Below are 27070 nucleotides of genomic sequence, written 5' to 3'. Positions count from 1 at the left end.
GTGAAGGCGTCGGGGCCTCGTTCAGAGAAATGGATCAGTGAGGGGGGAAAGGAAGAGGGGAGAGGGTTGGGGTTTGATTTGGATGCGATCGCAGTTAATGGTGGAAGAGGGCGGTGGTTTTGAGTGGATGTGTTTATATACACACACACATACTACTACAATACAATATAATATTAGAGAGAGAGTTGAAGTTGGGGTTCTTGGGCTTGGTGGAGTGGTTTTCTTGCAGCAGGGAGCAGAAGCACATACACGTGAGAGACTTATTTCGGCCGCCTCTTTCTTACTTTTATCTGACACCAACAAATGAAAAAACAATGAACATAATGGGATGGGAACACTTCATTATTTTTCTCCCAACTCTAACCAATTTGTAATTCTATCTCTATTCGTAGTATTCGTTTAGATTGGATTGAAGCACACTCAAATCTATAAGAGGATTTCAAAAGTTTGAATTTAAATTGAATAGTTATTACACGACATGCATGTACTCAGAATAACAAATTTTGTTGAATAACTTTTCTTTCATTATTGTCTTACTCTTATGGTCTATTTTCAATTCAGGAAGGCATGTTGTGGGATAACTAAAGTCCCACCTCCGCTAATTTAGAGATTGATCATGAGTTTATAATAATAATAAAAAATAAAAAAACTATGCATGATGCCTTTTGAGAATCACAGATGGTTTAAAGTGGACAGTATCATATCATTGTAGAGAGTTGATCATATCATTGTAGAGAGTTGGGTTCGTCTAACACATGCAATTCTTATAAATAAACGGGTTAATTAATAACAAAAACAATCCATCTAATGGATAGAAATATTAACCGTTATCCTAATTAATTATTTTTTCTTGGCATAGTTAAATAATGTTATATTCAAATTTAAATTTTCAGTGTTAAAGTTTAAGAGAAAATAAAAATGAAAATTGAAGTATATAGGAACAAGTCATGGCCTGAGGGCGCCACAAATTATTATATGCTGGTTTAAATGATGTATGAACGTTGATTTGGTAGAATTTGATGTAGAGCTTGATTTGTTTGACCTTTATATTCATAGAAATATAGCTTCACTTGTTTGACATTTATTCTCCTTGAAAACCGTGAAGATTTTTACCATACTTATTATTTAAGTTGCAACAAAATTAAAATGTAAGGAATAAATAATTTGCGAAGAAAAGGGCAATGAGAGGGGAAGAGTTGGGAGAGTGCATGCAAAGGGGAGGAGGTGTCGGGACGTAAGAGGAACAGCGAAGGCGTAGAGGGAGAGGGAAAGAGAAAGGTTTAGGAAATAGCATCTGCATGTGAGCGATGCCAAAGTGGGGGGACACTTCCACAGTGTCTCGGTACTCGCAAAAACTTACTTATACACCATATTTATTGCATCATCCGGTTTCAATTTCGCCTCAATTCTTTGGAATCGCAATTTAAAAGTCCCAAATTATATTTTTCTTTTAAATTAATGCCCTTTCTCTTCTTTCAAATCAGTCGTGTCCAGTTTCGTGAATGATGGATCATATAAGGCCTAGGCTTGACGGGCCCAATGGGATTTTGGGCCCAATGTCATTTTCTCGACCCAATACTTTCACACCACACGTCACCATCTTACCATTTCAATTAAACCCTCTCCTCTCTCTCTCTCTCTCTCTCTCTCTCTCTCTCTCTCTCTTGCATTGGACCTACACAACCACCAATCCCATCCACCCTTTTTTCTTTTCCTTTTCTTTTACTTTCAAAACCAAAAGTAAAAATAATATTTCTTTTTTCAATATTTATCCATTCTAGATTTCGTTGATGAAAAAACAAGGGGAAACAAGAATTTAATTAAATACAAAATAAAATATACATAATACAGGGTGAGAACTTGAATATCGGTCGTAGATATTATTTGTCGAGGATTATTGAGAGTGGATCCCCCGTTTGTTAATTTTGCGAAAGATCATGGGTTTATGAGTGAGGAATGCTATCTCCAACAAGGCCTTGTGGAAAAGCCCAAAGTAAAGTCATGAAAGCTTATGCTCAAAGGACAATATCATGAATGATTCCTAACATTATTCGTTTTAATTCGTTTTATAACCGGCCAAAGCAGACAATATTTACAATGAGTGAAATATCGGTGTGCCAACAAAGGATAAATAGTTACAATGAGTGAAATACCGGTGTGCTAACAAGGGACAATATTTACTAGTAATGAGCTTAGACTGTTACAATGAGTGAAATACACGTGTGCCAACAGGGACGTTACTAGACTTTACAATGTTATCAGAGTTAAATATCGGCGGTGTGCCAACAAGGACGCTGAGTCTCAAAGGGATGGATTGTGGGTGGATTGTGAGAACCCAATAAAGATAATGAAACATTACTTATAAGAGTGAAACGTCATATCGGTGGTGTGCTAACAAAGACGTTGGGTCTCAAAAGAGTGGATTGTGTGAACTCGATAAAAAAAATAAAACATTATTTATAAGAGTGTGAAACATCTCCCTAATCAACACATTTTCATGTCAATTCTTAGGGTCGTAAATCTAAAAAGAATTTCGGAGATAAGAAAAAAAAAAATTGTTGATGAAACCATGATGAGAAAGAGAGAGAAAGAGAAAGAGAGCTCAAAGTTTCAAGCTTGAAATGGATATGGAAAATGGGTAAAGTCACATAAAAAACCATATTGGGAGATATCATCAGAACTCTGCCCAGAGAAACTCAATCCACCATAAGACATATTAACAACACAATTTTCCAGAACACCCAAAGAAGTAGAAGAAGTATTATTATTATTAGCAGCAGCATAACGAGCTAGGCGAGCTTTGGCAAGAGCAAGATCATGTTGAAGCTCCGCCATTTTAGTCTGCAACAAAGCTATGGCACCGATGCATCCATAAACAGGATCTCTCAGCCTAGCCTCCGCCTCATAAGCCAAAGAGTTCACAGTGTCCTCTCTCTGCTCCTCAGGCACCTCCGTCAGAATCTTGCTCACATTACTCGCCCCAAACACTTTGTGAACCTTGGCAAATTTCTTCGGCTCATCAGACCTAAAATAAGGCGCAAATATGCAAGTGGGCGTGCACCTTCTTTTCAGCAATTTGCAGGCTGCACAAGAAGAAGAAGAACGAGTATCATGGCACCCTCTCATGCCTGCTGCTGCTGCTGCTGCTTCTGCTGCTGTTTCATCATGTCAGTCAAGAAATAATGTCATCTCCTCTACAACAGGATGTGTCTATATATATATAAATGGTTAAAGAAGGCTTGAAACACCCAATTAAAGGGAAAAAAGAAGGAATACTTTAAATTAAAGAACATGGGGTGCCATTATTTGTGTTCCTAACTTAGGATGAGACATCATATTTCATATATAAAGCAACACAGTGATGATCTGCATTAAGAAACTAAAAATAATATTCTTTTTTTTTTTTGACAAAATATTAGAAAATGTTAATGAAAAGATCGAAAGAAAAGGGATCCAAAGGGCATAATTGAGTTAAGGGTAAAATGAGAGAGAAAAGGGAAGGGGAGTTATGATGAGGAAGGGATAAAAACAGTCCCATCAAAAGAAAATGGTTGGGGCAGTGATTGAGCGAAACAGCCAAAGTTCATAATGGAATTCCCAGAACCCACTTGTTCGCAAACTGGTCGTCGTTTTCCTCAAACCACACACACACACACACACACCCACTTGTTCGCAAACACACACACACACACACACACACACAAAAGAAATAGTTTTGTTGCAGACGAGAAAAGAAAGAGGGAATTTGGAGGAATGATTTTGATTGGTTGGTGGTTTGAAAATGGGCCGGCCCAATAATTATTAGCGTTGATATTTTGATGGAGGAGGTTGGATTGTGGTGTCTGTAACCCTTCTTTTATTGTGCCATGTTCCCTTCCATTGATTTCCTTTTCTATCAATCAAGTAGGCCCCTTCTTTAGATTGCCTTTGTACCATTCAACGTTTCAGTGGGCCCTTTAATAATGGAGAGAGAGAGAGAGAGAGAGAGAGAGAGAGCACTCAAATTGGGCTTCATCGTGGGCTTGAAGTTTGCGAATTTTGGGCTTTTCCTTTTGAAGCCCACTCGAGAATAGTCAACCCATTTGTCCATAGTACATCCACAGAGAAACTTCCATAGTTCTGATACAGTGATAGTGACACGTTGTGATTTTATTTTATTTTTTTTATTTTTTCAATTAAAGAAACTTCTGGGAGAATTTGTGCCCTTTTAACGGAACCAAAAGCTGCCGAGGTTAACATGACCAAATCACTCTCGTTTTCATTATTTAATCTTCTGGAAAGATATTAGATTAGGAAGAAAAGTAAGCATTGCACCCTTACCAGTCAATATGGTTGGTGAACCTGTTTGTGGCGTTCAATGTTTTTATATTGTTTACCGTAGAAGTAAAGTATATGACACTCAAGGAAGCTTTTAAAGAAATATTTACATGCATGGTTTAGCTGGAGTATTGCTTGTCTGTTGAATACCAAACATATTGATGTTTAATTTTATTTGATCGAGAAATTTTCAATAAAGGGACATTTGTTTATCGAAAATTGGAACGGTTGATAATCCTAAAGTGTTGACAAAGGTGATTGATGGTGAAAATTTTTGGCCGATTTGAAGTAGCATGTTCATTTGGTGCTAGTCAAACCGATTATCTGTTTGGGATTCTTTTGACAAGGTACATTCCATGGATCATACCATACTTTTGGATTCATGAACATTTTTTTATACATTTCCCTTTCATATGAATGCACCTATCGGAATTCATTTAGTTCATCTCTTTTTTTTTTTTTTTTTTTCATCATCTTCCATATTGATACATGAATTATCTTGATTCATGTATAACATTAATATTGCTGCGCTTATTTTGAGATATAAAGTCATTATCAATTTGTATTTGCCTAAAGACAATTTGGGGAGAGACTTTGCAAGATAGATTTTACGGCATGAAAGTGTGAGAGATAGACTTATAAACATTTTGATTACAATGATTAACTACCACTCGGGAGTGATGTAGAAGAATTTCTTCTCTTCAAACCATGTAAATATTTGTGTCTTATTTATGGTGTGTGAGTGCGATCGATCTTGTTTACACTTTTGTAACAACAACGATATGGAATGACAAATCCGTGATGACCATTTAGGTCACAAGAAAGGACGTTTTTCCAAAATAAATTTTATATACAAAAAAGAGACTGACCCATTTTTTTATCATAGAAAATGAGCATTGATTTGGGAGCTTATGAGCTGACATTTCAATACACCCTCCTAACAAACCTCCAAAAGAACCAAAAAAGTTGAAATTTTGCAAGAGAGATATGAGAGGAGACTGCCCACAAAGTTTGACTTTGTGCAGTTAATGCATAGTTTTGAAAAATATAAAATTGGTTGGGCATTTGACTATTTTAAGGAGTCAGGAAGTTGCTCCAAGTGGCAGCTACCAACAAGTCCTCCTATTGTTCATACAGTCAGCCAAACAAAAAGAAACCGACAAAAACCCTTCAAATTACTAAAATGTTTCTTTCTTTTTCCCAATGAATTAAATAATTTTCACGTTTGAAGAAGATTTGTAGTTTTCCTCCTCGTAATCCATGTTCGTAATCCATGTCTGACCTTATGAAGTGTTAAGAACGCACAATAACGCACCCACTTGATTTAGACGACAGAGAGTAAAGAAATTGTTCCGTATATATGGCTCTGTATAGGTCGAGTGTATTGATGCAATGAGAATGGCCATGGATGTTGCTCTTTCCTCCCCAATCATGGCAGCTTCAGCCTTTTTGCCTCATGGGTCTGTGCTGCAATCACTGATTGTGTTAGCCAACGAAGTTTGTTTGGAGGAGAAGGCGAGTTTTGTGCAGGCTCGGACCGTCTCAACCATGAGAAGAAGAATCAAGCTTCTTGCTTTCTTATTTGAAGAGGTTCATGAATCTAATTCTCCTCAGCTTCCTCCATCTTCCCTTGTTTGCTTCACTGAACTCTTCTCTGTAGTCCGAAGAGTTAAGCTTCTGATTCAAAGCTGTGAGGAAGGAAGCTGTCTATGGAGTTTACTACAGACAGAGCTCATTTCCAATCAGTTCTATCAGCTAGTGAAGGAGATTGGGAGAGTTCTTGATATTTTACCTCTCAGCTTCCTGAAATTAACAGATGATACAAGAGAACAAGTGGAGCTTCTTCACAATCAAGCTAAACGATTCGAGTTTTCGGCCGACGAACGCGAGGTTCGAAGAAGAGATGAGCTTCTTGAACTAATGATGAACAAGAAGAACAAAGATTTGGCAGAGTTTTTCAGTAGTGTTGGGCTGAGAAGCCTGATGGATTGTGATGAAGAGATATCAAAACTGGAAGTAGAAGCTCTTAAACAAGCAGGAACAGGTGGAATAATGGTGGTTTCTAATATAAACAATCTAATTTCTCTTGTTCGACATGCCAAAACAGTGCTTTTCAGTAAGACAGAACAATTCAACTTGAAGTTTCAACATCATTCGTGTTCTTCTATATCAATGGATCAAATTCCAGATGATTTTCGCTGCCCCATTTCGTTAGATGTGATGAGAGATCCTGTAATTGTATCATCAGGACATACCTATGATCGTAATTCAATAGCTCAATGGATTGACTCAGGACATCATGTATGCCCCAAGAGTAATCAGAGGCTAATTCATGTGGCTCTCATACCAAATTATGCACTCAAAAGTCTGATGCAACAATGGTGCCAAGAAAACAACGTTAATTTGTTTGAACCTACAAAACCATGTTCTTTCTTAAAGAGAAGCAATAGCAGACGATACCGTTCCGAGGAACCGATCGATCAAATTTCGGCGTCGAAAGCCGCCTCCGACGCTGTGAAAATGACAGCGGAATTTCTGGTGGGGAAGCTTGCAACCGGATCACCAGATGTTCAAAGACAAGCAGCATATGAGCTCCGGTTGCTAGCAAAAACAGGGATGGATAGCCGAAGGATGATTGCGGAGGCAGGAGCAATACCGTTTCTTGTGACATTGTTGAGATCTGGTGATCCAAGGATTGAGGAAAATGCAGTGACGGCATTGTTCAACTTGGCAATCTTTAACAACAACAAGATCCTGATAGTGGCAGCAGGGGCAATAGACAACATAACACACGTCTTAGAATCAGGAAAAACAATGGAAGCAAGAGAAAACGCTGCAGCAACAATATTTAGCTTAACAATGGTGGATGAGTTCAAAATATCGATAGGGGCGAGTCCGAAAGCGATACCGGCATTGGTGAGGCTCTTGAAAGAAGGCAATTCAGCCGGGAAGCGCGACGCGGCCACTGCACTTTGCAATCTAGCGCTTTACAAAGCCAACAAAGCTTGCATTGTGGGTGCTGGGGCAGTGCCATTGCTGATTGAGTTGCTGACAGATGAGAAGGCTGGCATAACAGATGATGCGTTGCAGGCGCTGTCTTTGGTTTTGGGCTGCTCGGAAGGGCTGCAGGAGATAAGGAAGAGCAGAGTTTTGGTGCCTTTGCTGGTTGATCTTTTAAGATTTGGATCTCCAAATGGAAAAGAGAGTTCAATTACGGTGTTGTTGGGGATGTGCAAAGATGGAGGAGAGGAGGTTGGGAGGCGGTTGTTGATGAATCCTCGGAGTATCCCTTCGCTGCAAAGCTTGGCAGCTGATGGATCATTGAAGGCCAGAAGAAAGGCTGATGCTTTGCTAAGACTGCTTAATAGATGCTGCTTTCAATCTCAGCCATGTTGAATAGCAGAATGTAAAGATATCACAGCTGAAGTATATATATATTTGTGCAAACTATAAACATGGATTTACCGGTTTTATGCTCAAAATGGACAATATTATACTATTATGGAGGTCTATGATTCCCAACATGCTATCAAAGTCATATGTTTAACTTAGCTATGTCAATAGAATCTTCAAGTGTCGGACAAATGATGTACTTTGTTCAAGAGTTTTAGAGAAGAAGTCGAGCCTCGATAAAGGAGAGGCTATTCGAGAGCTCCATGAGCCTCAAGAGAGGCTTATCCATTAACATAAGGCATTTCTTATGTTTAAAGTGGATAATATCATACTATTGTGAAGACTCGTCTTGATTAAGAAGAGGTTGTTCGAGGGTTCCATAAGCCTCAGAGGAGGCTCATCCATTGGCATGAGATATTTCTTGGTTCCTAACATCCTCGACCATGTGGTGATAATAAATTTTTTTAAAGGATGGCAAGTATTAGGGATGAATTTAACTAGATGATAAAAATTAAATTTAAAAGTTCAAAATAAAAACAAAAATAATTATAGAGATGGATTATTAATTTAATTATCATAAATAAATAAATAAATAAATAAAAGGACAATTTAAAGTATAACAGCGATAACCACGATAAGACTTGATTAGAATAATTAAAGTCTTAGACTAAAAACAGTGGAAATGAATGAGTCCGACATGGGCGGCCTCATTAGTTTGAGGTTTAAACAAAAAGAAAATCGGAATATCCAAATAAAATGTCTTTCACAACTTGCAAGACAAATTGCCGCTCCACATCCCTAATTACAGCCATAAATTGCATGTAGTTCTTTTTCAAAAAAAAAAAAAAAAAATACCAAGTTGCCATTTGCAGAGAAAAATAAATAAATAAAATATTACTAGTCAAGCGATTGTTATTTTTTTCCTTATTCCAAAATTTTAATGGCGGTAACTCACAAGTTATTAAATAAAATACTTTCAACTCCAAATTTGGTGGGATTTCTTTATTTTCCTCAATAAAGTCTCTTAATTTAGATATTTCCATTTAAATAGGAATTTAAAGAAAATAAACGCCGTAATTTAATTTAAAAAAAACATCCAAAATGAATATATATATATATATACACATAATAGAAAAAAGGGCATAAATTTCTCATAAATTTCAAAAAAGTCCAGCCCTTGATAAAGATCATAACTACCATTCCAAGGAGGAAAAGAAAAAAACGAATAAGATACCAATGCAAGTTAAAGTCGGTTTCCACCAACCAAAAAAAAAAAAAAAATGGAGCGATTAGCGTTTGATTATCTACATTATGCCTAAATTGTATATGATTTTACATGTTTTTGATTTTTGCTTTGGCAATGTTCTCTGATTCTCGAGCCAACGACTGTAAATTGCACCGCACAATCGTATTTACGAACACGCACGTTTCTTCCTTCGTATTTCCCGGCGGCACATCCACCACGTACGACTCCACCACCACCGTTCCTCCGCCTCCCGGTGACACGTGTAAGCTCGTCACCGACCGGTAATTCTTCAGTCGGTGCTCTCCTCCCACGATGCTAAAGCTCAACACGTGCTTTTCATCATCGAGAATCTCCAACCGCTCTCTACTCGACAGCGCCGGCAGACCTGACACCACCTGCACCTCACGAATCGTCCCAACCGACACACCGTCGCCATCGACAATCCGGCAACTCTTGAGAAACTGCTTGTACATCTGTGGGTTGTCGAATCGCCGGACCAACGACCAAACTAAAGCCACCGGAGCGTCGATGGTCTGCACCACGACAGAGCTGCACTGGTCCGACGCCACTGCATGCTTGTGGTCTGTAAGCGCACACGGGTGCGAAACGAAGTGGGTCTTTGCGTTAAAGGCGGCGGAGGGCTTAGCGGTGGTGTAGCGGTAGAATTGAAGGGAGGAAGGCATATTTAAAATTCAATATGGGGCTGAGTTTGATGGGAGGATAGATTCAAGAAATATATAATTAAGAAAACAAGGAGTTGGTATATATTGGGTTTGGTTTGGAGGCATTTAAATTAAAGTGTTTGATAAATTGGTTCAAAAGAGAAAAAAAAGAAAAGAATTGAGGTCCACTTGGGAACAAAATTTGCTGTAATTCGAGCTTACTTTTAGCTGTTGCAGTTGCCTAGAATTGCAAGTGGGATGGGCAAGTTGCAAGGCCTTTGTTTGGACCTTATTTCCATTTCAAACTTCAACTTTGCCATTGCCACCATTTATATCTTTAATTTTGTTCACGTTTAACGACTTTTCTAGAAACACACCATCTAATTACCAATTCATTACTTGTCTTTTAATATATATAGTTTTAATTAACAAATACTTTTAATTAAATGTCGTACGATATGATGTGATGTGACAGACAACTTTAACAGAATATGCGTTAACATATAATTTAAGAGAATAATCAAATTGGCAACGTTAATGTTTTTTTGCGTTACCAAGTTACCAAGTCGGGCATAGAATAGCTACTAATTTAGTATATCATGTGGGAGTGTAATATATGGATAGATTCATAAAGTGAAATAAGCCGCTGAACTGAACCATTGAGTAGGCCTCCACCTAACAATCCAACATGCAAGATAATTCCTTAATCATTTTCCACGTCTCCTTCATACCGGACAATTGTCCTACATTTTCAACTAAAATCCTTTATCTTCTATCGTTTCCAAGATTTTAGATAAGATTCTTTCATAATACTTTTTATTTATTTATTTATTTATTTATTTATGTTCATTTATCTACCATTTTTGTGCCATGATTTTTACATTAGCATTGAATTTGTAGTCCAATGTTTTAACAAAAGAAACTTCTAGAAGATTTTTTTATTTTTTTTAATTTAAAGTAGATAATACAAGCAAGAAACTCACAAATGAATAAAAGTGGTCCTCCATTACTTAGAAAAAAACCCCCTATTTTTTTTATGAGAAAATATCAAAAAAGATTTTTGTGTCCAATAAATATTATTAATCAATGCAATAAATAAAATAAAATAATTTGCGGCTCTGATACGATCTAAATTGGACTAAAATTTTATTGATTAAAGAAGTTCTAAGGCTATCCAAGTTGGTTGCCTAAAGCGGAAGCTAAACCCATAATTTATATGGTCAAAAATCAAGGATTGGAGAAAACCCTGCTGTCTATGTATCCTATGCACAAGTTGCCTTACAACTTGCTCTATCTTTTTGTTTTATTAAATGATTAATTGGTTAAAACTTCTATTCATTGAAATTTCATTTATATATTATCATTTTAATAGAAATAATTAATGGGTATTTCCATAAAACAAAGAATAATGAATTTCATTAAACTAATTGAAAAAACTCTGTTGCACCTAATGAAGGTAGCTATACAAGTAACTAAGTATCTGATGGCTAAAACCTACGCACAATAATTCGTCCGCTTCAATACCCAACATAGTTTACACAATAAATGAAGCTCGCCAAGATTGCCCTTCAGAAACCCAAACCACCCATCTCATAATTCAAGTATCTTGCGAAATCATCTGTTGCAGCATTCAGATCCTCCTCCCTCCCCTCATTCAAGAAATCGAACCCATGATTGACGTCGGCTGGAGGTTGCTCCATGTGTTGAAGGCTTCCGAGCAGCTTCTCGTCGGGGTATCGGAACTGATTCGACGAGCTTGATGGTTGGGGAGGCACCATGTTGTTAGAATCATACACATTCCCTTGCAAGAAGCTTTGATCATGCATGGAATCACTATTTATAATGCTTAGAAGCTCCTCCACATCGAACATTTCATCTATTTGAAAGTCCTGCAGCACATCCTGGATGTCGAATGGATCACTGCTCCGATCGGGATATTCGTCATCGCCATCAACACTTTCATGCTTCACTTTCTTCTCTAAGCTCACCGGGATTGCAATGTCACTAGTCCTCAACTCGAACATTTCGTCCATTTGAAATTTCTTCTCTAAGCTCACCGGGATTGCAATGTCACTAGTCCTCAACTCGAACATTTCGTCCATTTGAAAGTTCGGGAAGTGATCCATACTGGGAAATTCAATCCCTAACAGAGCTGCCTGATCATTGCCTTGGTCACAAAATTTAGCATCGATCGCCGATGTCGCAACGTGATCAACCGGGAACCCGGTCCTCGGCTCACCTTCGATCTTAACGTCTGGGGGGACAGGTTGTGGCGTCATTGTAAGCTCCTCAGACACACAGACATCAGATTGGTTCGATGATGTGGTTGTCGTCGACGTGGTGGTTGAAGAATCCGAGGCAGAGCCTGCTAGCAGCCGTGTGTTTGTAATGTTGGGAAGGTTCAAACGAGCAGTCTGGCCATACATGGTCCTGGCAGCCTCGTCATAGGCGAGAGCAGCTTCAATGGCATTAGAGAAAGTACCAAGCCACAGCCTACTACCTCTATCCGGCTCACGAATCTCCGCAACCCATTTCCCCCAAGTCCTCTGCCTCACACCTCTGTATTTACAATTTGAATTCATGGGTCCACCTTTACCTTTCATACATCCCTTCTTAGATCCTTTCGCTGGAGCTTTACGTATTGGCTTGCTTCCATCATCACAAGAATTAACACATTCATTATAAGCCTTCCACTTAGCAAGAGTCTCAGCCACGGTCGATGGATCTCGTCTACTCCGTGACTTCCTCTTCCTAATTCGTTTGGTAGGTAAAGAAATTGCGTCAGAATATCGATCACCCAGACTCATTTTTGGACAATTTTGAACCGAAATTGAAGAAATCAGAAAACAAAGTGCTGATTGCCTCGCCCCTGGATAATTACAACTCCCTAAGCAAGAACAAAAAAACTTAGAGCGGTTCGTATGATTAAAACCCACTGGTTTCTTGAGCCCCAGGTAAACAAAACTAACGCGACAACAAGTAATTGCAGCTTCCTAAAGAAGACAACAGATTAGACCGGTTTTTATGACCAAAACCCACAGATTTCTTAAGCCTCAAGTATTAAGAGATTATCGGCAATAACTTTCCATATACACTACGAACTTCGTAGAATAAACATTTTCATGAGAAAATGGCAAGAAACTTCTAGAACAATCTCGAAACCTAATTTTTAGGCACCACGATTCCAAATTAACAAACCCTAAATAATCTCAAGAACTTCAAAATTTCATTTGATTTTGCAATTCAAGGATTCACTGGAAAAGGATAAAAAAAGAAGAGATGAAGATGAAGGAACCAACCTCTGAGCTATCTCTACTGTCATGCGAGACGAAGAACTCCTTTCGATCTGAAAACACGAGCAAATTTATTTCAGTTCTTCCCGCAACTTCTCTGAAACGCCTTCTTTCTTTTTCCTTTTTTCTCTCTTCCGTTTCTCGAACTGGTTTTCGGCGTAGATGATCTTTAGTTCTCGGAATCTCCAGTGAGCCAGAGGAGGAAGATATTTATAGCCTTCTCCAGAGACTTCTGATATTTATCCTCAACATTATGACTTATTAATTAACGTCGACGTGGCGGTTTCCTAGTGGCTATCTGACTTCAAAATGTATAATAATTTGCCACGTGGCACTGAAGTTTCCCGACCTCACGGGTCGCTTTCTTCTCTACCAAGTACTTTCCATAAATATTAACGTGTATACAAAAAAGAAAATATAAAAAATAGAGTTTTTGAGAAATCGAGAAAAATAGCGCGTTGGTCAAGCTCACTTTGACTAAAACGAGTCGTTTTATATTGGATAAATATTAGAAAAGGCATTAAGCCAACTTAATTTATAAATTCAGTCTCTACCGGTCAACTTGTCTACTTTAAAATATATTTTTATTTGTTTCAATGTTTTTAATTTTAAATTTCTAATCAACTTTGATCGAATCAATTCTTTTAAATTAATTATTATTCAATTAACAATTTAAATAAAATATTTAATAGATAATATTAGAAGTTTAAATTTTTTTTCAGGGACGTAAATTAACCTAAGATTTCTGTGGCACACGTAGGGTAGTACGTGTATGCCATTGCCTCCCAGTAACACTAGAATATGATGCTGTGCTGTATTTTTGTGCCACGTTTCCTTTTTGTATTGGACCAAGTTGTAGGGTTCAAATAATGCCACGTTGGATTGATACATGACATTATGTCGAAGGTCATCGATGACATGGCAAGATTGAACTAAGTTAGAATGCGTCACTGCAAACGCCACTTCGGCAGCCGCATTATGAAAAAGTAGGCAAAAGGCTTCTGCTGTCTACTTTCAAGGAATCCCAGTTGTTTATTATTATTATTATTAATTAAATTAAATTAAATAGACTGAAAATTTTAAACCTGTTCACTGAACATAATAATTAATGTAAGATTTAAACCTATTTGATGAACATTGAAACTGGACGGAACATAATAATAAATGTAATAATTAAAATGACAAAGAAATCAAGGAAATCAATCTATTTACTAGATGAATAAAATTAATAATCTATATTTTAATATCATATTGACTTCCTTTCATAGTTTTTTATTAAAGTTTAATTAAAATTTTAAAATAAAGATTTTTTTTCTAAGTTTTCAAAACTTTACTAATATTTTAAAAATATAGATAAGAAAACAAAGTAAACTACAAATTAAAAAATCAAATGAGTCTTAACTAATGGTTGATTTAGCAGTTGATTAGAAGTTACTCATCTTAGATTCAACCAATTTGATATTGCTTAAGAACAATCAGAAGTAGTTGCACCCATTTTGACCAATCTTTTTTTTTTTCCTGTTTTTTTAATGGATATTGACCAATATTGAGCACATTAAAAAAGGTAGAAAATTCCATTATTTTCTTCATAATTTAATCCTTAATTCTCAGTTGGGTTAACCTAAGTTAGGTGTTATTAAAATTTGACTTGGTCGATGCCTAAATTTTCAGCTTTAAATTATTCAATTTTTTAATTATTCGTCCGTACAAAATCAATTAGAATTTGAGGTCTGCAAAGAACTTTATAAATCAAAATGAAGATAACAATGAAACAGAGCATATTCTATGGCCCCCAACGCTAATAAAAACGGGAAAAACAAAAAAACTCCGAAACTAATTCCAATGTGTTGTTATTTTTAATTTTGGCGGTCTTAGCATATCGGGAGATCCGGCGGCGGCGACTCTATTGACTGCAGCTGTCCCACTCCATTATCCACCAGAAACACCATCGCCAACCCCCACGTGATGTGCACGTCCAAGTGACAATGCATTATCCAAGCACCTAATAAATCAAAAATCATAAAAGAATTTAATAAAATTTGGAATAAAAGAAGAATTTTAATTTGTTTTTATTTAAAAAATTATTACCTGGGTTATCGGCGACGAATCGGATGACGGCCCAGCCGTTGACGGGGACGGCGACGGTGTTTCTAAGAGGAGGGTCAACGAGGTTGAATTTTTTAGTATCAGTTTTGGGGTTGAAATTTCCGAATCCCTCGGCGATTATGTAAAAATCGTAACCATGGAGATGAATCGGGTGATTTTCAGGCGTTACAATGCTAGTGTCTTGTAACACGACTTGTACTGTCGACCCGTATTTTAATCTGTAACCTTTAGTACCGGGAATCGGTTGAAAAAGTGACTGGCTGACGTTGCCGGTGTAATCGAATTTCACCGGCGGGTTGGCCGGAAAATCAGGGGTGATGACGCCGGGAATCCTCTGTTGGAAGGCTTGAAGAATTGAGATGTTGGAAGGAAGTACGAATGAGACATTGTTCATACTGGCTGTGAAGCGGGTTCCGTTGGGGCCTTGGCATTGGCTGGGTTTGAAATTACGTGGGCAATTGTTGAGTCCCAATCCGATGGTGAAGAACAGATTCTCGTCGATTTCCTTCGGGACTGGGACGGGTCGAGGGCTACGAAAACTCCGGCTGAAGGCGGTGACGGTGGCGGTGTCGTTGTAGGCAGGGAGCGGAGGCATGAGTGGTTTAATCGACACGCCGCCTTTCTTGGCGGAGCAAGGGGCAGATTTGTAGTTGAGAATGGCAGTCGTGGTGGTGTTGTCGAACGGTGCGTTTTGAGCGCTTTGGTACGCACGTGCCGCTATGTAGTACCGGGAAGGGACCTGATCGCCGGAGATTAAAACGTCGGTGGTTTGGCCTGGGCCAAGCATCAAAACAGAGGTTGTGAAGGGCTTTGTGTAGGAAGCATCGGCTCCTACCACCGTCAGTTTGTGGTTCGCCACCGTGAAAAAAAGCGGCTGGTTCAGGCCGGAGTTCACCACTCTCAGCAAATTGGTCTCGCCGGAATCGATGGGCACAATTACAGTATCTGCATAATCATTATACACGATCGAATATCATTTAATTACATTTCTAATATTCATAATTGAGAAAATATTAAAATATATATTGTGAAATTACAAAATTCACCTCGGCTAGAGCACTTGTAAAGGTCACCGGGTTGACCATTGAAAGTGAAAGCATCAGAGACATTGGGAGCCGCTCCTGTTCTTGTGGCCTGTCTCACTACGTCAATGGGGTTTGCATCCCACCACTCACCTAATAATCCAAAATAATAATAATAATAATAAATTTAAAAAATAATATTTTGTATTTATGCCGGGCGATTAAATATCGTTTAATGTAATTATATAATGTAATGTAACTTATAATTACCCATTAGAAGTATTGCTTCGCGGTTTGGCTTGGCAAAAGGGTAGGAATCTCCCTGTCTAGGGCGGATGATTAAGGCTCCGTAAACCGTGGCACGAAGCCATGAGCTATGTGCATGCCACCATAGAGTCCCTTCTTGTCCTTCTACGGTGAATCTGCATTAATTAACGAGATTAAATTCATTTTTAGTTCAAGCTTTCGAGTCGAGTGATGATTTATTTACTTATAAGTATAGCTTCCTCCGGGTCTGATAGGACATTGAGTCACAAATTCAGGTCCATCAGCCCAACCAGTTCGTAACTGCCTGATTCCATGCCTAAAAACACAATAATAACAACACTAAAACAATCAAATCTCCATAAAATGAATCTCAAAGTGTAAAGATTAGAAATGGGTAATTACCAATGAATTGTCGCGTTGTACTTGGCTTTGTTAATAACAGTGACAATGAGAGTATCACCATTGTTGACCTCCAATGTCGGCCCAGGGAACTGGCCATTCACCGTAATGGCATTGTGGGTTTTGCACAGCCTCTTCACTGGGGTAGCTTGAATCTTCAAAGAGTTCCTTTTTCAAACACAATGAACATCAAAAACAAACAAGCAAAACCCAGAAAGAGAAGAGAAAAACATACAACAAATTGATGGCGATGTGTTAGTGGGTGGGCCAAGGACAATGCCGCCGAGGAAAATAGAAGCAAAACGCCAAACAGATGAAGAGTGAGTGAAGGCGGCGCCATGGGTGATAGCTGTGGATACGAAGAACAAATGCGGCAGCGATGGATACGAAGAGATGGGGGTGGAGAAATGGAGATTATATAGGGAGAAGATGTGGAAGATGGGAATGAAAACAAGAAGACAAAAGAAAGTTGTTTGAGTTTGGCAGATTTGGTATTGATATTGGAAAATAAAAAATCAAAAAATCAAAAAATAAAAAAAGAAAGAGAGTCAGATTAAGAAGGGGGGCAAAACTTGGTTCAACATTATTGAAAGTTGTTACACCCACTGGCCTGTTGAATTAAAAGGTTCAAGACTGTGCTTGGTTTGTGAGAATCATTTCATTTTGCTGTTGAATTCCAACAAACATAATCAATAATTATGTGACATTTTGTGCCTTCATTTTCATTTATATAAATAATTTACCCTTTTTTTTTTTTTTTTTCTAATTTAGATTAATGTTGATTTGGGAAGATAGTTTTCATTCGAAATATCGATATTATGAAATGTTGAATCTAAATCATGAGCATGAGGCGTTATAGTTATCCAAACTGCCTTAAACATAGATTAACCAATTAAGATATAACCGTCTAAACCGTTGGGAGTGAGTCCCACGTTGGCTTATTTAGGGAATGATCGTGAGTTTATAAGTAAAGTAATACGTCTCCATTAGTATGAGATATTTTGGGGAAACCCAAATCAAAGCTACGAGAGCTTACGCTCAAAATGGACAACATCATACTATTGTAGAGAGTCGTGATTCTTAACATAAGCATATATTTATTCAAAATAATTATATATGTATAGACCGGAAATGATTGGAAATTGGATTGAAATAGGTTGATATTGAAAAAAAATCATATAATATCTTAAAAAGAAATTGATGTTAGATGGACAAGAGGAGTTGAAAGCCATCAATACACCCACGTCTCATTCATTTTTACCTCAGCCTTTGTTGAGATTATGTTGGGGGTAAAATTTCATGCGTGCCCTTTCTCTACTTTTTCTCTGAACATGCATGAATACTTTAGGGAACAGAAATCAACACCCAAATTTTCAATTAATAAATATAAATAAATATAAATTTTCGCCCATTTTCTTATCCATTTCATATTTTCTTACGCGTTTAATTATGCTACTAATATCCAACTCATACACGGTCTTTTTTATTTATTTATAAATAAATAATAATTAAAACATTCTTACTTTTCATCGCGTGTCCTTGCGGATCTGATCGTCCATATAATATACAAAAAGAAACTCCAGATATTTGATATCTTTCTCTTTGAATGAGATCTCAATTCCAGCGACGGTTTCATTAGATATCTTACAACTGGAATCCCTCTTTTTTCCGATCCAGTTCCTCCACCACCGCGAACCCCAGGTCTCCACCGACTTCAAACTCATTTATTTATCATTCTTAACATGGTATCAGAGTTATTCCCTAAACTTAGTCGTGCCAATAGATTGATAAATCCTCAAATATCGAACAAAGGACTCCAAAAGAAAAGTAGTCAAGCCTCCTCGAAGGCAGTAGAAAATGACTAAGACCCCAAAGAAGTTGAGCCTCGATTAAAGGGAGGCGCACGTTATTCGAGGAGATGTGTTGGATGATCATGAGTTTATAATAAAAGAATCACCTCTCCATTGGTACGAGGTCTTTGGGGAAGTACAAAACAAAGCCACGAGAGTTTATGCTCAAAGTGGACAATATCATACCATTCTAGAGAGTCGTGTTTAACAAAGACCTTTATTTATTTATTTTTTTTTTCATTTTATATTACTTTTAGTTAATATTTTTACTATCATTCCTCTGATTATTGAGAGTTAAAATGTTCGAGATGGAAAAGGATTTCTTTCGAGCAAATTTAATAACCTTTAAAAAAATTATATAATGAGATTTTTTATTTAAGAAAAAAAAAATGTATCGAATTAGGTAACCAATAAGTATCTTGAACAAAAGAAATAATTGAATTTGAGGTAGGAATTAAAATCAACTATTTTTTTCGGGGAAGAACAAGAACGCCAATGAATTTAATAGCCTAATTTTAAAGATAGTATCAAATATTTTATAAAGTCAAATAAATATAACGAACCAATGTGCAATTATTTGATTTATGTCAACGTCAAAATAGAAAAGCTTCACTTTCATTTACGAATTTTTCCGATTTTCTTACAATTTAAGGGATAATTATTTTTTTGCCTTTTTATTTTCCTTCGAATTTTCTGTTTCCATTCGTAACTGTTTTTCCGAATGACAATCCAACCCCCACGTTTCAATTTTCGTAAAAATAATAAATAAATAAAATGCCAAAAAGAGATTCTGATTTTTTTAGAAAATAATATATCTTAATAATATAAAATGTTTAAATAATATGTATATTTTGTATTTTTTACTGCAATTCATTTTGATTTTTTTTTAACCTTCAAAACTTCATTTATATTTACCTTCAAAAATTGAGGCATATTGTGATGGATAAAAGGTAAAGATACGGCGGTGAATTGTGTGAGGACCGTTGAGAGTCTTTGAAAGGAAGCAAGTGAGAGGCATGGTGAAAAAGGAAGTGGAAGGTTGAGAAATGGATTGGCGAACCACAATCGCATTAACCAAAGTTTGGTCAAGTTTGTTACTGACTTTGAAGAAAAATTAAAATTAAAAAAAAAATTAATTAATTGTCAAGCACATCTACAAGTCGTTAAATGAATTGGAGTTGGACCACCCAACTTCCCAGTTTACTTCTTGAAATTACCTCTCACTTTCTTTTTCTTCTTTTTAATAATTATTTTTCTCTCACCATTTTTTTCCCCCTAAAAAAATGTCAAAGGCTCGATTCTTTTTCTTTGGGAGTTTAGTCATTTTTTACTCTACCTTTGAGACTCACAATACTTTTGTTCGATATTTGAGGATTTTATTGACATGGACTAAGTTTAGAGGCAGAACTCTGATACCATATTAGATGAACACGAGTCACAACATTGATATGATATTGTCCACTTTGAGTATAAACTCTCGTAATTTTACTTTAAGTTTTCCTAAAATGCCTCGCATAGAAAAGAAAAGGTCAGCATGCAATATCCTTACTTGGGATGCAATCAATGTCCAACTTTTAAATTTCAAAAAGTTGGAAATGCTATCAAAATCCTCTTCAATTGAAAAAAGATAGTTGATAGATAAGAAGGTGAAACAAAGAAGAAATGGAGCACTTATTTTAAAATGCTTTTAATACATGCATGTATATTTACAGAATTAATTATTATATAATATGTTAAATAATTAACTTATATAATATTTTAAATTATGTATTGACCTATAATTCAAATATCGAACCTAAATTAATTTATCAAACAATGTATTTCAATTTTTGTATTTAAAATTGAAATTAAAACAATAATCCTAAGTTAAACCTTTCTGTCCGTAAGTTGAAATTTTAAAACAATAAAGAAAAAATATTTATAAATTTTGTGGATTTGATTTTCGTCGTAGCCCAATAGCTCGAAATGGGCTTTTGAAACCTGGGCCGAATCGGATCTCAGTTGCCGCTTGAGGATACATATTAAGACCCTGTGGCCGCAGGCACCTGATTATTACTTGTCTAAATGAGGGAAGAAGTTCAGATAAACGGAGAAACTAATGAAAATGAGCGGAAACTTCAAAGCTTAACAACTTCGAAGGGCGCGAATCACAATTCACAACTCTTTAACTCCTTTTTCTCTCTCGAGTTTGTCTTCGCATCTCCGCACAACTTTGCAGCTTTTCTCTGCGCTTTGTTTGCTCTACTTTCTGTCTCTTCCTCCGCTGAGTTCGAGTTCACCTCTCACTCTCCTCCATGGAGTCCTCCGTTACGCTTCGATCCTTTCACTGTAAGTCGTTCTCTCTTTCTCCCTATCAATGTCCTTGTATGTAATTTTCGTTCGTTCCAGTTGTCTGGTTGCTTTGTGCAGTGATTTAGACTTTTATTGACTGTCGCGAGCTTTTCCTCCTTTTCTGTAATGTTAATTTGAAAGCTGATTATTGTATGTTTGATGTTGATTGAGTATAATTGCAATGTTGATTTACGAGTGAACCGAGCTCCTCCAACGGTGAAGTTTCATTTTAGAAATGGAGTATAGTGTAGCATTTCCAGATCTAGTGTTCGATTTGTTTGATTGTTTAGTTATTTTGAGATATGATAATCGACGGCGTCGGATTTTCTTCAGTCATTGCATGTAATTCTTTGTGTTGTGAAAGAAATCCTTTATGATTAGTTAAAGAAGAGGATATGCCTCTCTTGAATTCTCTTTAGGTCTTGGTATGGTCGCAGGCAGCATACCTTATTTAGCAATTTAGTTTTGTGGATTCAGAGATAGTGGTTTGCTTTCGGCCTTTGGTTATCAGTAGCCTGATAATGAAAATTGTGAAGAAAAGGTTCGATATCGCATTTTAAAGAGGTTCTTGAGATTCTAACATTTTTACGCTTCCTTGTTTTGTTTTGTTTTTTTAAAAAACAAACCGTTCAAAATTGATTGCCGCGCTTATTGTCACCATCTGTTTCCAGGATACATAACGTAGAGATAAACTTCGTTGTATCTCCGGAATTACATCAAACTTCTATTCTTCTTCTTTAGTTTTCCCGATTTTTCACTTTATTTGTCACAGATTAGCTTAAGTAATCGCTCACCACGAGAATCTAAAATGTGTATATTATTCTGTGTGATTTCAGATTTTGCAGGTGGTTCACGTCTGCAGTTAATTGAGAAACCAAGTAAAATTTCTGTGTGTAATATTAAAAAGTCGTGCATTCAAGGACTATCAGTTTTTGGCAAGCCAATCTATATTCCAACAAACCAGAAGAGAACGGTGGTATTGTGCACAAAGACGCCAGACGTTTCTGAAACTGCTAAACCCAATGGTAAGCTTTATTGTCCTTGAAGTTTCAGTATGGTTGTGTCCTGTGATTAATGTCCGTTCTTCCTCTGACTGTACATGCGTTAGCTGTTCTTATCCATTACAGTAGCAAGTGTTCCTGCAAATATTATGCTTTTTTAATGCTAGCTATTGATGTCGTAATTTGTTTGATCGTTATGCATCATCTTTTTTAATTTATAAATTCATTTGTCTAGACTCGGTTGGGTAAAATAATGACCATATTTCTATTGCATTAAGAAGAAAGGTAGATGTATAATCTGGTTTTAAGGACACGTATCAGAAAGAAATTCAAGTCATGCTGTCTCCCAAATCCAACTCTCCCTGCCAAGCCTTGTTTCTTACTTCCCTTTTTGTGCAGGAATTCTCTCTCAGCCCCAAAATGATTCCTTATTCTAGGGCTATCGGTCCCCATTCTAAGCAACCCATGCAGAAAATTTAAAATTCCCCTTAGTTGATGTGGCATTACCAAATGATTAAAATTCCCCTATCAAAGATGTCTTAATTATGCACGAGTAGTGCATGTGTTTCATCTGTGTTTCATCTGTGTTGAGCTATTTTGGTTTCTTAGTTGTAACTTTACTATTATATTTCTCTTCAAACTATCATTATTAATCGTTCTATACATTTTCCACTGAAAATATGGATAGGCATTGATTGAACTATCCAGTCACATTCGTTATTGGCTTTTATACCTTCTACTTGTTACTGACAGATAGTGTACTCCGACGTTCAGCGCAGAAAACTCCTGCAGCGAATGCAACTTTTCCTGATGGACTTGAAGTGAGTTCAAACTTAATCTTCTGTTTCTGTTTGTTTCCTCATGAAAAGAAGGCACTTTTCATTGGGCATCCCTCTTCATTAGTAAACATTAGAACTTCATCTGAAACTTCTTTTTTCGTGAAAGTTACTGAAATTCACATGTTATGAGCTTCTCCTTCATGGTTTATATACGCATATTATAGACCTTGCAATATGGTACAGAATTAGAGTGCATAGCCACCTGCTGAAACATAATGGGCCTTGGAATTATTCCCAATGTTTCAGAGAAATGTTTTCTTCTTTTACTTGTGAGTGTATTTGTCAGTGCTTTGCAAAGGACAACCGTAGGCTGTGTAAAATCTAGAAGGCCTAACACCGGAACATTCACCATGGCCTAATTCAATGTTTCAAAAGCCCGTTGTGCTCCTCATTCCAGCCAAAAATATTTTTCAACAACTGTTGTTAAATGCGACAGTACTATGGTTGGCCACAAACTTTCGGTAGTATCCAGTTAGATCGAGAAACCCCTTGTCTTCATTGTTTTTGGAGAATCTAGTCCAACAAAGGAGAACTCAAAGATAAATCTACCTCTGTCGACTTCATATCCAGAATTTCCAAGGTGCCGGCATCTCTTCCTCCAAAATATCTGCACCAGCCAATTTTTCATTGAAGTCTGTCTCCTCTCTTCATCAAGATTGATGCACCATCACTTGAAGCTATTTTTTCTTACTATGACGGGAATAATTTTCTTCACACTTCGAAATATTTACATCACTTGTATTCATATTTTTGCCTCAGGTCCTGATTAATCTCAACCAACAAGAAAAAAAAAAGTGTTTATCTTTTTAAAATGAAATGTAAATCCTCAGTTTCACGCGTAAATTTTCTTACTCAAATATTTTCGTCACTTGGGCCTTCTTTCCTTTCTTTCTTTCTTTCTTTCTTTTATACACTTTAGTGACTTGGGGTTGTCAAGTTTCACCAACACTCCCATGAAGTTCTTTGTTTGTTTGTTTTTTTTGGGTTCAAATGAAAGTTGATTAATTGTAATGTTTTCTTTGGATATTTCATTCTATCCTTGTGAATTTAACTAACTTATCTACTCTTTGAAATCACCAGGCATTGGTGCTGGAGGTCTGTGATGAAACCGAGATTGCTGAACTAAAACTAAAGGTGTATTGAAACTCCAATTTTGTACAATGTTTCTTTTTTATTTGAACAGCCACGTGAATAGTTTTTTCAGATTATTCTTCACGTAATATCATGATTTTCATGAGAATGAAAGGAACACTGTACGAGAGACTCTTATATATTATATTGATATACATCACATGGTTGTTCAACCAACGAAAAAATTCTTGATTTTGCGGTTGTTTGAATCACTTTGCTTAGCCTTGGACTAAGTTTCAGGGACATAAAGTTGTAGGTGAGTCAATTTATACATGTATTGACTAACCTTCTGCTATCTACTACAGGTTGGAGAGTTTGAAATGCATTTGAAGCGGAATCTTGGAGTCGTAAAAGCTCCTCTGTCTGCCATTTCTCCAACAGTACCTCCGCCGATTCCTTCTGAACCCATGGTTGAGTCAGCTGCTACTGCACCAGAACCTCTGAAACCTTCTCCAGAGAAAACAACTCCTTTTACCAATGTTCCCATGGAGAAGTCGTTGAAGCTAGCAGCTTTGGAGGCATCTGGAACAAAAGGATATGTTCTGGTTTCTTCTCCTACGGTATGTGATGCATTAATGTGTAAGGTTCTGTGTAATCTAAAAAGAAAGAACTGCAAAATCTGAGAAATCCTAGTAATTATAACTTGGCTCTTGCTTTTTTCATTAGGTTGGATCATTCCTAACGGGCAGGACAATAAAAGGAAAAAAGCAGCCTCCGATCTGCAAAGAGGTATTGCTTTCAAGCCTGCTTATCTTCAATGACATTTTAACTTTCAAACTGTTGAATTACGGGAAGAGGATCTCGTGACTTTAATTGGAAAACCTTGGATAATCCGGATCGAATAATAAGAAAGTTTTTTTTATTTTTTTATTTTATTTACCTGCTTGTTCAGTTCTTTAGATTAACTGGAACACAACCCGGCCCATTAAACTATGGACTACCAGGCCCATTAATGATCTAACTAACCTCAGTCATCCTAACATGTTTACGACTTTTCAGAACCTTATTTTCCGATTTTAGTTTTACATTTGTGTCAAATTTTAGCAAACCACATTAGTTTATGAATTGGCGGCTTCTTTCATGCACAGAAAGATGTAATAAAGGAAGGACAAGTAATTGGATACGTCGATCAGTTTGGCACCGAACTTCCTGTAAAGGTACATATGAACCTTTCAATGTAATATTTTTGTGCGAGACCTCCATAACATCCTTTGATGGTAATGCTAATTTTTATCCTCAATTCATTGTTGAGCAGTCAAATGTGGATGGAGAAGTATTGAGGGTTCTCTTCAAGGAAGGAGGTACGTACGATATTCTGTCTATTCAGACTATTAAGAAAGTGTTACAAGATGTCTCAAAATTGAAAATCAGTTGGTTTGATACTCTTATCTTTAGAAAATGTGGAAGTGCAAAATCTTACTATATTTATGGCGTTCCTCAGAAGTCTTTAACTAGTTCAACCTGAAGTTTACTGAGAGGTCCTACTAATTTTATTAATGGTTTGCAGAAGCTGTTGGCTATGGCGACCCCCTGATTGCTGTCTTGCCAGCGTTCCATGGAATCAGGTGATGATCCTTATAAATCTTTTTGAAGATCAAGGTTTGCAGATTTCTGATTTACGTCATTCTTTTTTGTCTACTGTCTCTACCACTGTCTCTCTACCGGAACGTGGTTTAGACAACGAGGGTTTAATCAACCTGGTACCTATACTTTTTTTGTGGATTGATTTCTTTAATTTATCTTTTTGATAAAAGATTTCGTTAATTTCTTTCCTCTCTTTTATTATAGTTATTTGTATGTGATAGTTACTAATAAAGGGACGGCCACCGGCTGCCTCAGTTTTTGGAAACAAACGGTCGGAGTCCAAATTGGTCCACATCATATTAGTAGGGTGGCTCACCATCTTATATGACCAATCCATGTTTGAAAGCAGCAGGGTAAATCATTTTATAATTAAAAAGGAGAGGTATTGTCTTTGATAATGTTTTTTAATCTATTTATTGTTTTATTTTCATAAGCAAAAATTAGACATGTTTGTCAAAATCCTTTAGATTTTTGTGTTTTTAAAATTTTGAAGCAAAATAAGTATGATATCATTTTCTTCTTGAAGATCGCGGGAAAGAAAAATTATGGGATACAGGTCACGGAGAGAAACATTGGGGTGGTAGATACGTTTAAAATTTTAGGACAAAGTGACATAGAAAAGGGACGTTTGTTAAAGAGAAGCTAGAAAGAGAACATGTTAAAAGCTTTTATTGACTGCCGTATGTTTTTTTAAATAAAAAAATTTGTGTTTATTTTCATGACTTCCATAATAAAACCCTTTATTAAACCATTTGGCCACATTTGAAAATCATTTAGATTTTAGTTTTTTGTTTTGATTTTTAAAACTTAAGTTTATTTATTCCCAATTTATCAGGGGTAACTAAGGGAAAAATTGAGTTCTTAATTAAATTTTAAAATCAAAATAAACTTTCAAAGCTGGATTTGGTTTTTAAAAACGAGCTTAAAAACCAAACTAGAAACTTAAAAAGTAAAGACAAAAGTAGGCTTAAAAAGTAAAGACAACTAGAAAATCGAAGTATTTATAATTTAATTTTAAAAAAATTAAATAGTTATTAAATAAGATTTTGGTATTTAGTTTAAAAAGTTGTTTATTTTTTGGATATCTTTCTAAAAGGTTTTTTAAAACTAATATTCTAATCTTGAAAATATAGGTAACCAATTAATGGGAATGGTTAGTCTTATTTTTTAAACACCAAAAAATAATTATCAAATTGAATCCTTATTTATTTTTTTAAATGATAGCATATAAACACTAATTACACACATGTTCCTTCACATTGATATCTATATTTCAAAAATAATTAAAAGCAATGCCAAATTTCAAAAACTTTTTTTTTTAAATTTGGCTAAGCATTTAGATGCATTTGTATAGTATAGAAATGGTGAGGAAGTATGCATTAAAAAAAATAAAATAAAAAAAGATTATCAGTCAGCCTTAGCTACACGATCTATCAAATTTCTATAGCATAAATAACCAAAAAGTCCCGATTCATCATTTTTTTTTATTAAGAATCCAAAAGTAAAAAATATAAAAACAAATAGATTATCTGAAACCATTTGCTTTTATTTTTAACAAAAAAATTAAACTAATAAATACTCCTTCAACCCACTTTTAAAGTATGTTCTCAAAAAAAAAAAAAAAAAAAA

The 27070-nt window shown here is 36.2% G+C and overlaps 6 protein-coding genes across 9 annotated transcripts; 2 read left to right on the top strand and 4 right to left on the bottom strand.

Moving 5' to 3' along the window:
* Positions 1–2597: 2597 nt before the first annotated feature.
* LOC111456020 (LOB domain-containing protein 21-like) lies at positions 2598–3355 on the bottom strand. The gene has a single exon (XM_023097718.1). It carries the CDS (start codon positions 3124–3126, stop codon positions 2611–2613), a length of 516 nt encoding a protein of 171 aa, XP_022953486.1. The 5' UTR covers positions 3127–3355; the 3' UTR covers positions 2598–2610.
* A 2360-nt stretch (positions 3356–5715) lies between these two features.
* LOC111464102 (U-box domain-containing protein 1-like) lies at positions 5716–7754 on the top strand. Its single transcript, XM_023108192.1, has one exon. The coding sequence runs from the start codon at positions 5716–5718 to the stop codon at positions 7711–7713; it is 1998 nt and encodes a 665-aa protein (XP_022963960.1). The 3' UTR covers positions 7714–7754.
* A 1078-nt stretch (positions 7755–8832) lies between these two features.
* On the bottom strand, positions 8833–9747 carry LOC111462461 (abscisic acid receptor PYL4-like). Its single transcript, XM_023106046.1, has one exon. It carries the CDS (start codon positions 9637–9639, stop codon positions 9043–9045), a length of 597 nt encoding a protein of 198 aa, XP_022961814.1. The 5' UTR covers positions 9640–9747; the 3' UTR covers positions 8833–9042.
* Positions 9748–11007: 1260 nt separating this feature from the next.
* LOC111430785 (dehydration-responsive element-binding protein 2C-like) lies at positions 11008–13193 on the bottom strand. Of its 4 annotated transcripts, none has more exons than XM_023067195.1 (2): positions 12918–13193; positions 11008–12505 (listed from the first exon to the last, which is right to left on the bottom strand). In XM_023067195.1, exon 2 carries the CDS (start codon positions 12423–12425, stop codon positions 11187–11189), a length of 1239 nt encoding a protein of 412 aa, XP_022922963.1. In that variant the 5' UTR covers positions 12426–12505; positions 12918–13193; the 3' UTR covers positions 11008–11186. The 4 variants fall into 4 exon arrangements, with proteins under 4 accessions (XP_022922963.1, XP_022922984.1, XP_022922977.1 ...); XM_023067216.1 differs by lacking the exon at positions 12918–13193 and having other exon boundaries at positions 11008–11618; positions 11688–12911; XM_023067209.1 differs by lacking the exon at positions 12918–13193 and having other exon boundaries at positions 11008–11651; positions 11721–12911.
* A 1434-nt stretch (positions 13194–14627) lies between these two features.
* Positions 14628–17137, bottom strand: LOC111456301 (laccase-12-like). Its single transcript, XM_023098132.1, has 7 exons — positions 16941–17137; positions 16709–16860; positions 16530–16622; positions 16310–16461; positions 16064–16192; positions 15000–15962; positions 14628–14913 (listed from the first exon to the last, which is right to left on the bottom strand). The coding sequence occupies exons 1-7, from the start codon at positions 17043–17045 to the stop codon at positions 14783–14785; spliced, it is 1725 nt and encodes a 574-aa protein (XP_022953900.1). The 5' UTR covers positions 17046–17137; the 3' UTR covers positions 14628–14782.
* A 3509-nt stretch (positions 17138–20646) lies between these two features.
* On the top strand, positions 20647–25625 carry LOC111430775. The gene is made up of 9 exons (XM_023067183.1): positions 20647–20883; positions 21723–21911; positions 22641–22708; positions 23807–23860; positions 24163–24417; positions 24524–24586; positions 24946–25014; positions 25113–25158; positions 25365–25625. Exons 1-9 carry the CDS (start codon positions 20850–20852, stop codon positions 25424–25426), a joined length of 840 nt encoding a protein of 279 aa, XP_022922951.1. The 5' UTR covers positions 20647–20849; the 3' UTR covers positions 25427–25625.
* The last annotated feature ends 1445 nt before the right edge of the window (positions 25626–27070 follow it).

The sequence above is a fragment of the Cucurbita moschata genome, unplaced genomic scaffold (assembly GCF_002738365.1).
Source record: "Cucurbita moschata cultivar Rifu unplaced genomic scaffold, Cmos_1.0 Cmo_Scf00002, whole genome shotgun sequence".
Lineage (NCBI taxonomy): Eukaryota > Viridiplantae > Streptophyta > Magnoliopsida > Cucurbitales > Cucurbitaceae > Cucurbita > Cucurbita moschata.
The sequence above is the reverse complement of the archived record's forward strand: the minus strand, read 5'-3'. Positions and strand labels throughout refer to the sequence as shown.

What these genes read in the sequence shown, in the direction of transcription:
- LOC111464102 (XM_023108192.1), top strand. Translation starts at nt 5,716, where the DNA reads ATGGCCATGGATGTTGCTCTTTCCTCCCCAATCATGGCAGCTTCAGCC.
- LOC111456301 (XM_023098132.1), bottom strand. Translation starts at nt 17,045, where the DNA reads ATGGCGCCGCCTTCACTCACTCTTCATCTGTTTGGCGTTTTGCTTCTA. An exon ending in GGAGGAAGCTATACTTATAA is followed by an intron (nt 16,462 to 16,529) that starts GTAAATAAATCA and finishes TAATTAATGCAG; the next exon opens with ATTCACCGTAGAAGGACAAG. An exon ending in ATTCGTCGCCGATAACCCAG is followed by an intron (nt 14,914 to 14,999) that starts GTAATAATTTTT and finishes TTGATTTATTAG; the next exon opens with GTGCTTGGATAATGCATTGT.
- LOC111430785 (XM_023067195.1), bottom strand. Translation starts at nt 12,425, where the DNA reads ATGAGTCTGGGTGATCGATATTCTGACGCAATTTCTTTACCTACCAAA.
- LOC111462461 (XM_023106046.1), bottom strand. Translation starts at nt 9,639, where the DNA reads ATGCCTTCCTCCCTTCAATTCTACCGCTACACCACCGCTAAGCCCTCC.
- LOC111430775 (XM_023067183.1), top strand. Translation starts at nt 20,850, where the DNA reads ATGGAGTCCTCCGTTACGCTTCGATCCTTTCACT. An exon ending in TTGCTGAACTAAAACTAAAG is followed by an intron (nt 23,861 to 24,162) that starts GTGTATTGAAAC and finishes TATCTACTACAG; the next exon opens with GTTGGAGAGTTTGAAATGCA. An exon ending in TTCTGGTTTCTTCTCCTACG is followed by an intron (nt 24,418 to 24,523) that starts GTATGTGATGCA and finishes TTTTTTCATTAG; the next exon opens with GTTGGATCATTCCTAACGGG.
- LOC111456020 (XM_023097718.1), bottom strand. Translation starts at nt 3,126, where the DNA reads ATGAGAGGGTGCCATGATACTCGTTCTTCTTCTTCTTGTGCAGCCTGC.